Below are 12,629 nucleotides of genomic sequence, written 5' to 3'. Positions count from 1 at the left end.
TATTATGTATGATATTTAGTAACTCATAGTATAGTATATAGGGTATACTTGAAGTAATATACATGGTATGCATTATGCATCAAATATAACTAATATATCAATGTATAGTAGTAGAATATTTAAAATTACAATCAAATGTAGCAAATAAGTCTAATAGGATTGATATACCACAATAATAGTATTCAACCAACAGCATACTAATACCTAACTAATACTAGTACTAATGGTGAGTATAATATACTAATAAAGATGCACTTCCTAATACTAATGAATAGTAAAATTGCATGCCAACGAATATTAAACCATAACATGTAATATAGTTATCTCAATGTTATGGCAAGTGCTGAGAGTGGGAAAAATGGATGTAGCGGCACTACCAAGAAAGTAGCATATGCATTGGTTGGATTTTCACTACTTCTTACACTCAGAGTTGGCATGAATGGAGCTCCATTCTGTATGAAACGTTTTAAGATACCTGAACATTTGTTCAGTCTTTATGTTAGTAGAGTTCATAATTGTATAGAACTATCTGGTTTTGCTGGAGTTACTGCCGGTACAATTTATACCATAGAGTATGGTGGAAGTAATGGAGGACAACATTGTGATAAGGTATCTATCGGTATTAATTGGATGTTTTTCCTTATCAATGTAGTTCTTTTCTTTGTATTTGTAACTGGTGGTGAGGAGGGTCATTTGACTGATTTTTACTGGACACTAGCATTATCAGCCTTTATATACGGAATGATTTTTACATTTAGTATTAAATTAGCCGGAAATTGCTTAGTTTATTTTATGTCAACACTTCATGTTTCTGGTATTTTCGTATCTGTTTACCATTATATATTTTTGAAACTGTTCGGTAACAGAAGGAAGTTTAACACTGATTTCTTAATTATTATGTGGCAAATTATATTATCCATAATAATTACAGCAGTAACAGCAAGTGTTTGGACATATGTTTATGTTAAAAGCGATAATAATAATAATAAATGTGGTGAAAATGGTTCTAAAGGTAATAACAATAGTTCTGTAGCTTATGCAATATCACCAATGATAATGTGTGTGTTTGCTCAGGTTGTTGTATATATCTTTTACCCAGCAATAGCACCAGGTTTGTTGGTGGACTTTAGGCACGTTAATAAGATAGACCAGGCTCTTCTAATTATTGCGCCTATTCCAGCAATTACATTTGCCTTACTTGATGCCACCGAACAAACACAATACTCGCCTAAATGTGAGTGGAAAGATAAGGAATGGTGGCACGGAACCTTAATATTTATTCCAGTTATGATTATTTGTGGATATTTGTTTATCAAAGCACTTCACTATCCTCATTCAGGAGTTTCATTAGCAATTATTAATAATCCACGTATGGTTGGATTTCTCACCATTCTCTTTTACATGAGCCATATGATACTACTAGCGGTTGGATATCCTGGCGTAGAAAAAAATTCTGGACAATATAAGGATTATCTGCCCACTATAAATGGTTTTATGGTGACTTTATCCATGGCTATATTGATTTTTTTTGGTGAGGGTTATGTTAATGAGTTTAAAAAATATGATAGATCCTATTGGCCAACACAAGGACTGTCAGCAAAAAGAGCATTTGGATTCTGGTTTGATAAAGCAATTCAAAATGGATTCAAGAACTTTCTCTTAATATTCACAAGAGACCTTCGAAGAGATTTAATGTCAGCACTTGACTAAACTAACACACTCAATATTTTAATGTAGTATATAATATACTATATATAATAGAAATAGCATAACTAATCATAAAATTTTAATGATAAAATTGTTTACTCAAATAAATACTATATACTGATATAAGTAATCATTAATTCTTCCAAAAATATGTATAATATAATTTATTAATAATTTTTGAATAATCTAGAGATCGTTGAACTAAGATAATTAACATAAAATAAGTAAATATAATTTGAAATTATTCTATTTACAAATATTTAGTTCTAATATACTATACCTACTAGTCAGAATCAAATTTTGAGCATAAAAATTATCTATAAAATGATAGGATATAAAAGTGTGTATATGCCAAAAAAAATTTTTATTAAAAAATTATAAATTATTCTAATATGTAATATATTAAAGACAATCATTAAAATAATAGAAATGAATTATTATTTACAATATTAAAATAAAATATAAAAATTAATTCATGAAATAATATATATCTAGTTATGTAAACGTATAGAAATTTTTAAAAAATATTAAAAAAATATTAAAAAAATATATAGAATAAAAGGCAATAATACAATTAATAATTAAATATATTTATATATATAAAAATAAAATATTGAAAAATTAAAATTTATAAAAATATAATAGTAAAATATAATTGAAAAATACAAAAAATATAAAAAGTATATAAAATATTTTTTAATACATATAATCATATTATTTTATTTAAAATTATATTATATGATTATATATATTAAAAATAAAAATAAAAAATAATGTTGAGATATATATAATATATTAATAAAAAGGTATTGATAAAAATGTAATAAATGAAATTATATTATATAATAATATAATTAAAAATATAATTGTAGATAATTATTATTATAACAAAGTATAATAATATGTAAAATAATGTATATAAATATTATAAATATAATAAATATAATATAATATTAAAATAAATAATTAATGTTAATATATAAAAAGAAGTTGGTAAAATAAAAATAAAAAAATATTAAGTATATTTAATTATAAATAAATTAATAAACAATGTATATTATAATAATAAATAAAATTTTATAAATTAAATTATATATATAATAATGAAAAATAATATATAATATTAATTTATATATAATATATATTAAAGCAAAAAATAAAACTAATTATATAGGAAAATAAAAGTATTTAAATAAACATATAATTGTAATATATAAAATCAAGTATGAAAATTGTAATATAATAATTAAAAATTAAACTAATAATTAATTAATATAGATAATAAAAATATATATAAATAATAAAAATAATTAATTATTAAATATATTATATTTATCGACAATTTAATATATAATTTTTAATAAAAGAAAATATATATATTAAAATATTTGAAATATAAAATATTATTATTAAAATGTTTTTATATAATAAACTAATATAATTTTATAATTATTAATTGAAATTAGTAATTAAATATTTAAAATTATAATTAATAAAAATATATTTTATATATAATTATATATTAAATGTTATAATATAAAATATTTTCTTTTTTATTATATATTTAAATTGATTTAAATTTAATTTTAATAACATTAATATTATATATTATATATTAAATTATATATTAAATTGTCGATAAATATAATATATTTAATAATTAATTATTTTTATTATTTATATATATTTTTATTATCTATATTAATTAATTATTAGTTTAATTTTATATTGTATTATAATATTAATAATAAATTTATTTTTATAATAAATTATTCTAATATGTTATATATATTACATTTATTTTTAAATATATATATTAATCAATTTTGAGTATTTTAATTTTTTTATTTTAATTTATAATATTTATATATATATAAATTTATGTATTTTTTTCAAAATATAATATTCTAAATTATATATTATTATTAATTTTTATATTTTTAATTTATACAATTTATTTTTTAATTACATTAATTATTTATTATTATTAATAATATTTATATTTTATATATAATTTTATAATTTTATAATTTTATAATTTTATAATTAATATATAATTTCGTAATTATTATATTACAATTTTATTATTTATATTTATATATTACTATATATTATGTATTTAAATAATTATATATTATATCAATATGTACATCTTTAAAATTTATAATTTTTAATATATATAAATATATTCATTTTTTTCAAAATATATTTTATAATTATATATATTATTTTTATTTAATTTATTTAATTTATAAAATTTTAATTTTTAATTACTATTTTTATTTGTTATATATTTATTAAATTCATTTAATAATCTATATTATTATTATTATATATTTTTTTTATTTTATTAAAAATTATATATTAAATTAATTTATACATTATTCAAAATTTTAATTTTTATTTAAATATATATATTATTATTTAAAATATTCATATATTATTGATATAATTTATTTCTTCATATTTAAATTATTATATATATATCAATAATTTTTTAATAATTTTATTTAATATTTTTTAATATATAAAATTTTTTTACTTAATTTTTATTATCTCTTTTATTTTTATATATTGTTAATTCATTTATTTAACACGTTTTAAAAATTTTATTTTTTTATTTTTTTAATTCGATTTTTATTCTATATTTATTAACTTTTATTTTTATCTTTTTATTTAATTTTTTTAATACATATTTACATTATCTTTCTTAACATACATCACTACAATTGAATTGATTTTTTAAATTTAATTTAGACAAACATAAAAATGGAGTTAGTTGTATATTGTGTACGTTATATGATATTAAAGTTTTTATGAAAAGATTTTCTTTAGCCTATATGAGTTGTTTTCCCGAACGGCTGTTCCTTCTTGTACCATTTTATTTAATACGTCGGAAATCAACTTATAAATTTCTCCATCCTTGTGATCGTAAACATCTTTAAAGTCCTTGTTTAATAGATTTAAAACTTCATTCAAATCTAATGATTTGTTAGAATCCTGATTACTAGATCTTGTCAAAACTGACAGAACCTGCTCGTACATCTGATTTAACTGTTGCATTTTATTGGTGGTAATTCCTTGGTGAAGTTGATCAAAATCTATTTTCCCGGTAGTTGGATCTACCAGTGACTGGAATGTAGAACTTTTAACAATTTGTACAGCTTGTAAGGCATCGGCCTTGGTTACAAGCGTGCTAAGCCTCATCCTAGCCAGTGAAACGGCAATTCTAATTATAGAACTGATCATACGGCTACTGACATAGATCATTCCTAAAAATTATTATTAATAAATAAATAATTACTGGTTCCGGATGATTGGTAATAGAGATCATCATCATCGTCTTCTTGAGCGTGCTCAAGTTCATCTAAATTCGAAGTTTGAAAGTTACCCTGACGCATCTTAACATATTCCCTTGTTATGACCTTCTTAGCTTCATCACTCAATTTTGGAAAACAGTGTAATTTTGAGAATTTTATGTACATTCTCATCATATCCAAATCATTCATATTATAATCCTTTTCTGATCTTAACATCTCTGATTCAACATGCATAGTATTACTACGGTCATAAGTATCAAAACTGTCTGAAGCACCAGTCATATGTGGTAATAAGAAATCTCTAGCAATGCTTAAACTAATCAACTGATCTGTGTCCTGATCAATGTGGTCTAACACCAAATAAATCAAATCGAACCTTGTGAACAAACTTGGTGAAATGTTAATATTTTCAATAACAGCCTTGTTCTTATTGTATCTACTATTAATTGGGTTACAGCTGGCCAATATTGCAGTTTCAGCCTTCAAAGTTGCAACAATACCAGCTTTTGCTATTGTAACCGTTTGTTGTTCCATAACCTCGTACAGACTTAGTCTTGATTCATTATGGCATTTGTCCAATTCGTCAATACAACAAACACCTCCGTTCGCCAAAACTACAGCCCCAGGTTGTATCATTGCTCGACCATTATCACTTTCATTAAACTTAATGCTCGCAGTAAGACCGACGCTGGAACTACTTTTCCCTAAAATATTTTTGTAGACCATTTAAAATTACCTGAAGTGTAAATAGAACGAGGTGATAGCAAGTGTGTGTAATGGAGTAGTTGAGACTTAGCAGTCCCTGGATCTCCACACAACAATACGTTTATTATTCCTCTAAAATTATCCACCTTATAACATGCATCAGGACTCTTATTGGTATCACTTGAATTGGCATTAGATGAAAAGAGTTGGCACAACAAACCAATCTTAACATTATTTCTGGCTTTGATTGAAGGGGCAAAAGAGTCTAACAGTATTCTGTATATCATGGGATTACGACTAAGTTCCAATATCCTGTATACTTGTAAGTCCGAAAAATCATTTTCGTTACCCAAATACTAAAAAATTATATTAATGGTAAATAAAAGAATATGTAGAAAATTAGTTGTATACAAATATTATTTATAGATTATACCTTTAATCCCTTGGTTGGTTGGTTGGCATTTGTTGAATTGATTACTTTGACGTGGATAACATTTACAAAGTAAGTGTACAAACTTTTTAGGGTCCTTCTAGTTGTACTTGTCCTTATTGGTGTTACTTTAAGAATACCAACTACTGTAACTCTATCTCCAGTGATGACTGAGTCAATAAGGTCATCATATAAGTTCAAATTAATCACCTCATTGTCTTTCATATATATTTCTCCATTAAGACCAGAATTATCATCAACAGAATTGTCCAAACCATCTTTGTCAGGGTTGTTTGTCGAACTGTTGGATTGAAGCAACTTTACTATTTTTTTGGTTGAATAAACACACATGTTGTGGTTAAGTTCGAATGTATATTTGCTGTGACATTCATTACACAGTAGGGGCTCATTTACTTCTCCCTGAATAACGTATTCATAGTGTTCACATGTACAAGGTTGAATATCGTTCAGCCCCAATTTCTTCTGACCCCTACATCTAAAACATGCCATAGTAATCTCAGGAACTATCCATGTCTGACGAACCACTGTCCCTGAGAACTGAACTAAAGAGTCAGCCATGCTTGGCTCTAGGTTTCCGACACAGTCAGAGACAGGTTTGTTCATAAGTCTTGCCCTGGGGAAAAAGGAGTTGTTTTCGAGGGAAAGGTCAGAATAATGCTTTGAAAGCAACTCGTTAAAAAGCTTCACAAGTACCTTATCCAGTTCTGCAATACAGTCAGCTGGGAACGTTACCAGCAACTTATAAAGAACCAAATCAAAGGAATAAACATGCATCAAATCCACTTCAAAGGGGAGAAAACGGCTGTAACCAGTAGAATGATCCCTCAAATTTTCTTTGATAAAGTTCATTAATTTCACCAAGTAATATAGTTCACTAAAAAATTGTAAAAATTATGTAACCACCAATATATATTAGATAAAAGGGTAATTAGTAAAAGAATTTATAATTTAACATACGTGGTAGCAGGTTTATTTTGTTGTTCATCTTTACTTTCCACAGGTGCTTCGAACTCTGTAAAATTCTTCAAAAAGTTCGTGAATCTCTCAGACAGTTCTTCAAGTCTGTTATCTAGTAAAAATGGTAAACGGGCAACATCACGCTGGTCCATGAAGGTTTCCCTTCCCAGATCTCCAATATCATTACGGGCATTGCGTATTCTTCTAACCAAATTAGGAGTTTTGCCATACATAGTGTACTGGGTTTCATTATTACTTAAATCTCTGGTGTTATTAGGGTTAAAAACTTGAGAATCAGGTCTGAGTGAATCAACTCGTCCAGAAAGGACCTGTCGGCTTCTAGGTGTAAAATCCATTTTTAAATAATTTAATTAAATCCTTAAACATAAAAAATTTAATTTGTTATTCTTAAAATCAGAACGACATCAAAAAAAAGAATTGTTCAAAATGACATTAAATGACAACAATTATTGTAAAGTGATTGAGTATAAAAATAAAGGTTTAAATCAGGATAAAAAAATTAAAATTTGGTTAATTTATCTATAGTCTGGAATGTGTAAACCAGGGAATACACATTTTTGGTAAACTTCAAAATCAAACGACTTTTACAGACAGCTCTGTGTAGTAACTTATTTATTAGATGTACTAAATTGAACCTGGTCCAATAGTCAAAAAGGATATTAGAAAGATGATAACCGAAGTAGGTCTCTATGGGGACATAGTATGTGTAAAAGATATGAGTAAAATAAGGAATAAATATGTAAAAGAATTATAACATATTTAAATAGTTTTTAAAATTTTATGATTGAGAGAAATTTGGAAAGATATAAGTCCTAGAAATATTTAAAAAAAAGTGTTAGAATCTTGGGTAATTCAGATTATAGGTGTTGGCAGCCTATAATTTTAATTTAACATTAGAATTAGTATATATGAGCAATAAATAATTCTCATTCTGTTTTATTGTTGCCCGTTTCTTCATTATTTGTATTTCCATAGTATATATTTGAAATTATTGAGGGATCACTTTCTTTAGGATATTCGACCGGCATAACATTTTTCAAATAGAAATTACTAACTGCAGGATTTCCGAATAGATAGTAAATCAGGGAAGGAAATATAAACATGGCGGATAAGTAAAAAAATCCAAACCCTTTCCTATTTTTTTGCCATTTTACCTCCCTATTAAAATTATATCCCCAAAGTGCCATTTCATCAATATTTTACTATATATTCGATAAATATTTGGTAGTTATCCTTGTTATAAGCCCTCTACAAATGAGTATCCTTCTAACATGACCAATTTACATTTTTAACACATTAATTTGACTAATTATTGTTTTTAACCATATTAAAAATTCTAAATTATTTTACAAATTAATTATTTTCTTGTTTAGTTAACTATTAAAATAACATCTAATTCCACATGTATAAGGCATCACTACAATAATTCTTGTTATTTTTAGATTTCGTACTTATGAAAATTGTTATTTATTATCTTTTAATTTATGGATGATCATGAGGATATTTTTGGACAGGATGTGAGGGACACATCCCACCTACAAATAGTATCTTCTGATGAAGAGGACTTAACGTCTAAGACCCCTGAAAATACCAGAACCAAAAACTCTCTAGGGTTCTTTTCCACTAGTAACAAATCTGAAACAATGGAGGAGAGGTTTGATAGGCATTATAGACTAGATCAAAGCCTCAAATCTGACATAAGTGATGATGCGCAGAACATTATCGACGAATTAAACAAGATATTTGATAAATCTGAACAAATTGAAAAGACTCAAAATGAACTTCCCAAAGAAGTTAATCAAGAAAACTTACTTTCAAAAGGCATAAATTTAATAAATAGCATAAAATCTAGCCTAATGTCTGAGTCCAAGGAGCCTACCAAAGAGGTAGAAGAGGCCAATACGTCCAAAACAAAAAGGAAAAGAGCATGTACCAAGAATAATTCAAACACTGATCCCAATTTTAAGGATCTATTTAGCTCATCAAGTTCAGAATCTGCCTTAGGGGATGATGAAGAGTATAACCCTTTTCAACCCTCTGGTAGAAACCCCAAAAAATCGAGAAAAAACAATTCTAAATCTGGCAATAATTCTAAGAATAAAGAAAACTCTACCACTTCTGACACAATTTTACAACCTAATAAACATCATCCGTCAAGAGATAAGAGATTTGACACCTTTGGGTTTGATAATTTTTCTATGCCTGAAGAACCTGAACCATTTAATTTCGAAAGTTCTCAACAAACTCAAGATAACTCAAGGTATTGTAATTACTCACTTAATTAACCCTTTGTTTAGTGATTTGTTTTGTTTGAAGTTTGCTGTAGTTGACCAAAACAAAAGGTTAATAAATGACCCTAAGCTGGAGGCCGTCTATGTTAAAACAACTGAAACTTTGGGTAGTATAGCTAAGAAAGTAGGCCAGATGTACGGCCTCGATGAAGAACAGTTTGTAAAGATCAAAATAATTATAGACGGAGACTCTCATGATCATAAAATCCAAATTGGTAACACTAGATAGTTCCTAACCCATTTCTAGGTGATCCTCAATTATGCATAGAGAACAATATGCAAATCGACATTAAATTTCCACCAAAAGAAGACGTTCAAGCCCTTAACACTTTTAAAAATGACAAACCTAGTTCAAGGACTAAAAAAACCGAACCCAAGCCCTCAAAAATTATCCCAATCCAAATCATTCACACATCTAAACCCATTGAAATCGTAGAAATCGATTGATTCACTCATACCATGTATATTATTTCCTTGTAATTTAATTTTGTAACTGTTAATTTAATTTTTATTATATTTGATGACACCATTTGAACAATAGCAAATAATGTTATTCATTCTTTACTCTATATTTTGTCAAAAGATGATTAATTTGTGATAAAATAGAATTTTGTTTTACTTTTAAGGTAAATAAATGGATTCTTTGGGTTTGCTTGAAGAATCCTATGGATATTTAAGAAGTTTGAACGAATGTGATTCCGAACTCCATTCATCCCTCGATAAATTATTTAAAAACCTCATTTTCCTTAAAAACAAATATAAAATCAATTTTGACTTGGAATCCTTTTCAAGAATTTCCCATGATGATCCTAAGGTTTTAAATTTCGATAATGATTTTGCCCGAATTTCCGAATCCGGTTCAAACATCAAGCAAAAAATAAAGAAAGCTTTAAATTTGTCATTGTTATACCTGATTAAAAGGCTCCAGGATGAAAAACACCTGGAGATATGCTTGGATATCCTAGTTGATTTGCTAGATTCTGAATATCATCTGGCAGTCGAGGTCAAAGGAATCAAAGTTCTTGAGTTTTTGGAGCTAATGTTGTTAATTTTATTCTTTGGAAACATCTATAATCTGGGAATAGTTCAGCATTTTTTACTGAACAGCAAATATGTAACATATCTTCCATACCATCTATTAAACATTCTCAAAAATTTTGAAACAGCCAAACTTTTTAACAAATACCTTAATGGCAGCTGTTCAATAGATTCGAATCTGTTTAACGAGAGGTTTTTAATATTCCTCACCAAGATGAACTCACCTGATAAGCTTTCAAGTACTGGTAACACACAGGAAAAGATTCTCAAAATTCCAAAGAAAGACTTGGCTCTCAAGAACTTTGATTCTGATATCCAGAGTACTGCCCAAAGTAAACACGATTCCTTGGATACCGACAGTGATTTATCTGATGATGAAGATGAAAATTCTTCGGACGACGAAGTGAATAACGAATTATACGGAAATAACTATGTAAAACTATGGGAATATATACTAGACGATTTCATTCGCTCAGTGGATAACAAGAGTTTGGTTATAATTTTGGAATCCTTACCCAAATTTGCATTCCCTTATATAAACAACCCCCTTCGTATAGCAAATTTCTTGTACAATAACTTAAACAGCGACAGTGAGGACGTTGTTATTAATTCTCTAAATTGCTTATTTGAGCTTATTTTATACTATAACCTAACAGATCAACTCATTCAAATTCCAACCACTAATAGCATTACAGATAGTAATTGTGTAAACACGGATTCGGTTTCATCTCCTACTAAATCTGGGAACGAAGAGTTTGATTGGTTTTACAACAAATTATATGATTTGATCGATTTCAAATATCTCTCAGCGAGTTCAGGCACCATACTCATACTATTGATTGAAAAGGCATTAAACAGCTCCATGCTGCCAAACACTTTAGTATCATTTTTCATTAAGAAGTTATTAAAAACATCAACGGTTCTGGAAACTAATAAGTGCAATTGCCTTATAATCATTTCCCTTAATTTATTCCAGAGGTACAGACAAAACCTATTGTTCATGATTCATTCTCCTAGTACTACCATACCTACTTCACCCAACCCGTTTGGTCCCACCTCTTCCACCACTTCAAGTAGTTCTGATGATAAAGTTTCAAACTGTGAAACCGCTGTGAATTTAGCCACCAAAGATAATGTAAACAGCACTAATATCAATCAAACTAGCAACAATGAGTTATTTCTGCATGAGTTGTATCTGCTGTTAAAACACTTCAACCATGACACAGCCAAAATTGTCGGGGTATTTTTCACAGACTTGAGCTCCAAAATAGGCTTCAACGTTAAAGATTTTATACAATCGCCAGCAAGTAAACCTTATAAGAGTAAAAACACAAATAACAACCCATTCAGGACAGTTTTGCAGAACACAACAAAACTCACCAATCAATTTTTTAAATAATTTACCCTTTAAAAAACAATTTAAATGTATTATAAATCATTTTAATATAAAGATTAAGTAATTTTAAATGTAATGAATTAGTATTATATTATCTTATTTACACTATAATTGTAAGCAGAGTTAAATATGGTCAAATTCGTCCTTGAGATCTATAGGGAATTGATCACTATTTGAGTATGAGTCCAGACCATCTTTAACATGTTTTAACCGATTCACAACCTCAAATGAAGATTCAAGTTCACCACAATACCAAGTCAGGAGCAAGTTTGCAATTCTCAAGAGGATTATGAACACTATAAAAAGTATCCCCAAAATACGATGTTTCTCGAAATAAGTAAAAAAGGGGTCAGCATGGTGATCTCTCAAGAGTTCCGGTCGAACCACAAACAGTATTAGAAAGATTCCGCAAACTGGCAAAATAAACAGATTCTGAGAGGTAAACATACTGATAGAGGACCTGAGAGCAAGGTAGTTTTTCCTATAAATCCCATAATACCCTAAAAGAGTTGTTGCGATTAAAATCATGACGTAAACCAGACAAACTGAGTTCACTAAATTGAAAAACCTCCCAAATCTTTTCCTTGTCAAACAGAATACCAAAAACAGAGCATCTAGGAGAGGCATCGTACATAGTATGAATGTGACTCCGAATCTGCTCTTATCTCTGTTTTTCAGTCTTTCATCCTCTTGGTTGGACAAGAGTGCGACCTTTTCCCGATTCATGGTTACAGTTTCATTTG

General features: G+C 27.3%; 6 protein-coding genes across 6 annotated transcripts, besides 18 other annotated features; 3 read left to right on the top strand and 3 right to left on the bottom strand.

Moving 5' to 3' along the window:
- Window positions 1–333: 333 nt before the first annotated feature.
- On the top strand, window positions 334–1,710 carry TA07025 (Tpr-related protein family member, putative; the record flags this gene model as incomplete). The annotated part of the gene is made up of 1 exon (XM_947657.1): window positions 334–1,710. The coding sequence occupies one exon, from the start codon at window positions 334–336 to the stop codon at window positions 1,708–1,710; it is 1,377 nt and encodes a 458-aa protein (XP_952750.1).
- Window positions 385–453: a sequence feature (9 probable transmembrane helices predicted for TA07025 by TMHMM2.0 at aa 18-40, 95-114, 124-143, 150-172, 187-209, 235-257, 308-327, 348-370 and 380-402).
- Window positions 616–675: a sequence feature (9 probable transmembrane helices predicted for TA07025 by TMHMM2.0 at aa 18-40, 95-114, 124-143, 150-172, 187-209, 235-257, 308-327, 348-370 and 380-402).
- Window positions 703–762: a sequence feature (9 probable transmembrane helices predicted for TA07025 by TMHMM2.0 at aa 18-40, 95-114, 124-143, 150-172, 187-209, 235-257, 308-327, 348-370 and 380-402).
- Window positions 781–849: a sequence feature (9 probable transmembrane helices predicted for TA07025 by TMHMM2.0 at aa 18-40, 95-114, 124-143, 150-172, 187-209, 235-257, 308-327, 348-370 and 380-402).
- Window positions 892–960: a sequence feature (9 probable transmembrane helices predicted for TA07025 by TMHMM2.0 at aa 18-40, 95-114, 124-143, 150-172, 187-209, 235-257, 308-327, 348-370 and 380-402).
- Window positions 1,036–1,104: a sequence feature (9 probable transmembrane helices predicted for TA07025 by TMHMM2.0 at aa 18-40, 95-114, 124-143, 150-172, 187-209, 235-257, 308-327, 348-370 and 380-402).
- Window positions 1,255–1,314: a sequence feature (9 probable transmembrane helices predicted for TA07025 by TMHMM2.0 at aa 18-40, 95-114, 124-143, 150-172, 187-209, 235-257, 308-327, 348-370 and 380-402).
- Window positions 1,375–1,443: a sequence feature (9 probable transmembrane helices predicted for TA07025 by TMHMM2.0 at aa 18-40, 95-114, 124-143, 150-172, 187-209, 235-257, 308-327, 348-370 and 380-402).
- Window positions 1,471–1,539: a sequence feature (9 probable transmembrane helices predicted for TA07025 by TMHMM2.0 at aa 18-40, 95-114, 124-143, 150-172, 187-209, 235-257, 308-327, 348-370 and 380-402).
- Window positions 1,711–4,521: 2,811 nt separating the features above from the next.
- TA17345 (cell division control protein, putative) lies at window positions 4,522–7,496 on the bottom strand (the record flags this gene model as incomplete). The annotated part of the gene is made up of 5 exons (XM_947656.1): window positions 4,522–4,979; window positions 5,012–5,731; window positions 5,764–6,088; window positions 6,166–7,057; window positions 7,141–7,496. 5 exons carry the CDS (start codon window positions 7,494–7,496, stop codon window positions 4,522–4,524), a joined length of 2,751 nt encoding a protein of 916 aa, XP_952749.1.
- Window positions 7,497–7,785: 289 nt separating this feature from the next.
- On the bottom strand, window positions 7,786–8,348 carry TA17340 (uncharacterized protein; the record flags this gene model as incomplete). Its single annotated transcript, XM_947655.1, has 3 exons — window positions 7,786–7,848; window positions 8,054–8,113; window positions 8,193–8,348. 3 exons carry the CDS (start codon window positions 8,346–8,348, stop codon window positions 7,786–7,788), a joined length of 279 nt encoding a protein of 92 aa, XP_952748.1.
- Window positions 7,810–7,848: a sequence feature (2 probable transmembrane helices predicted for TA17340 by TMHMM2.0 at aa 20-42 and 63-85).
- Window positions 8,054–8,083: a sequence feature (2 probable transmembrane helices predicted for TA17340 by TMHMM2.0 at aa 20-42 and 63-85).
- Window positions 8,223–8,291: a sequence feature (2 probable transmembrane helices predicted for TA17340 by TMHMM2.0 at aa 20-42 and 63-85).
- Window positions 8,226–8,348: a sequence feature (Signal anchor predicted for TA17340 by SignalP 2.0 HMM (Signal peptide probability 0.013, signal anchor probability 0.860) with cleavage site probability 0.008 between residues 41 and 42).
- Window positions 8,349–8,645: 297 nt separating this feature from the next.
- On the top strand, window positions 8,646–9,899 carry TA17335 (uncharacterized protein; the record flags this gene model as incomplete). The annotated part of the gene is made up of 3 exons (XM_947654.1): window positions 8,646–9,421; window positions 9,459–9,667; window positions 9,700–9,899. The coding sequence occupies 3 exons, from the start codon at window positions 8,646–8,648 to the stop codon at window positions 9,897–9,899; spliced, it is 1,185 nt and encodes a 394-aa protein (XP_952747.1).
- Window positions 9,900–10,086: 187 nt separating this feature from the next.
- TA17330 (uncharacterized protein) lies at window positions 10,087–11,889 on the top strand (the record flags this gene model as incomplete). The annotated part of the gene is made up of 1 exon (XM_947653.1): window positions 10,087–11,889. One exon carries the CDS (start codon window positions 10,087–10,089, stop codon window positions 11,887–11,889), a length of 1,803 nt encoding a protein of 600 aa, XP_952746.1.
- A 120-nt stretch (window positions 11,890–12,009) lies between these two features.
- Window positions 12,010–12,612, bottom strand: TA17325 (integral membrane protein, putative; the record flags this gene model as incomplete). Its single annotated transcript, XM_947652.1, has 1 exon — window positions 12,010–12,612. One exon carries the CDS (start codon window positions 12,610–12,612, stop codon window positions 12,010–12,012), a length of 603 nt encoding a protein of 200 aa, XP_952745.1.
- Window positions 12,136–12,204: a sequence feature (4 probable transmembrane helices predicted for TA17325 by TMHMM2.0 at aa 25-44, 57-79, 94-116 and 137-159).
- Window positions 12,265–12,333: a sequence feature (4 probable transmembrane helices predicted for TA17325 by TMHMM2.0 at aa 25-44, 57-79, 94-116 and 137-159).
- Window positions 12,376–12,444: a sequence feature (4 probable transmembrane helices predicted for TA17325 by TMHMM2.0 at aa 25-44, 57-79, 94-116 and 137-159).
- Window positions 12,481–12,540: a sequence feature (4 probable transmembrane helices predicted for TA17325 by TMHMM2.0 at aa 25-44, 57-79, 94-116 and 137-159).
- Window positions 12,496–12,612: a sequence feature (Signal anchor predicted for TA17325 by SignalP 2.0 HMM (Signal peptide probability 0.000, signal anchor probability 0.790) with cleavage site probability 0.000 between residues 39 and 40).
- Window positions 12,613–12,629: the final 17 nt, after the last annotated feature.

Source organism: Theileria annulata, chromosome 4, assembly GCF_000003225.4.
Source record: "Theileria annulata chromosome 4, complete sequence, *** SEQUENCING IN PROGRESS ***".
NCBI lineage: Eukaryota > Apicomplexa > Aconoidasida > Piroplasmida > Theileriidae > Theileria > Theileria annulata.
Note: the sequence above shows the minus strand (reverse complement) of the source record. Positions and strands in the feature narration are given on the sequence as shown.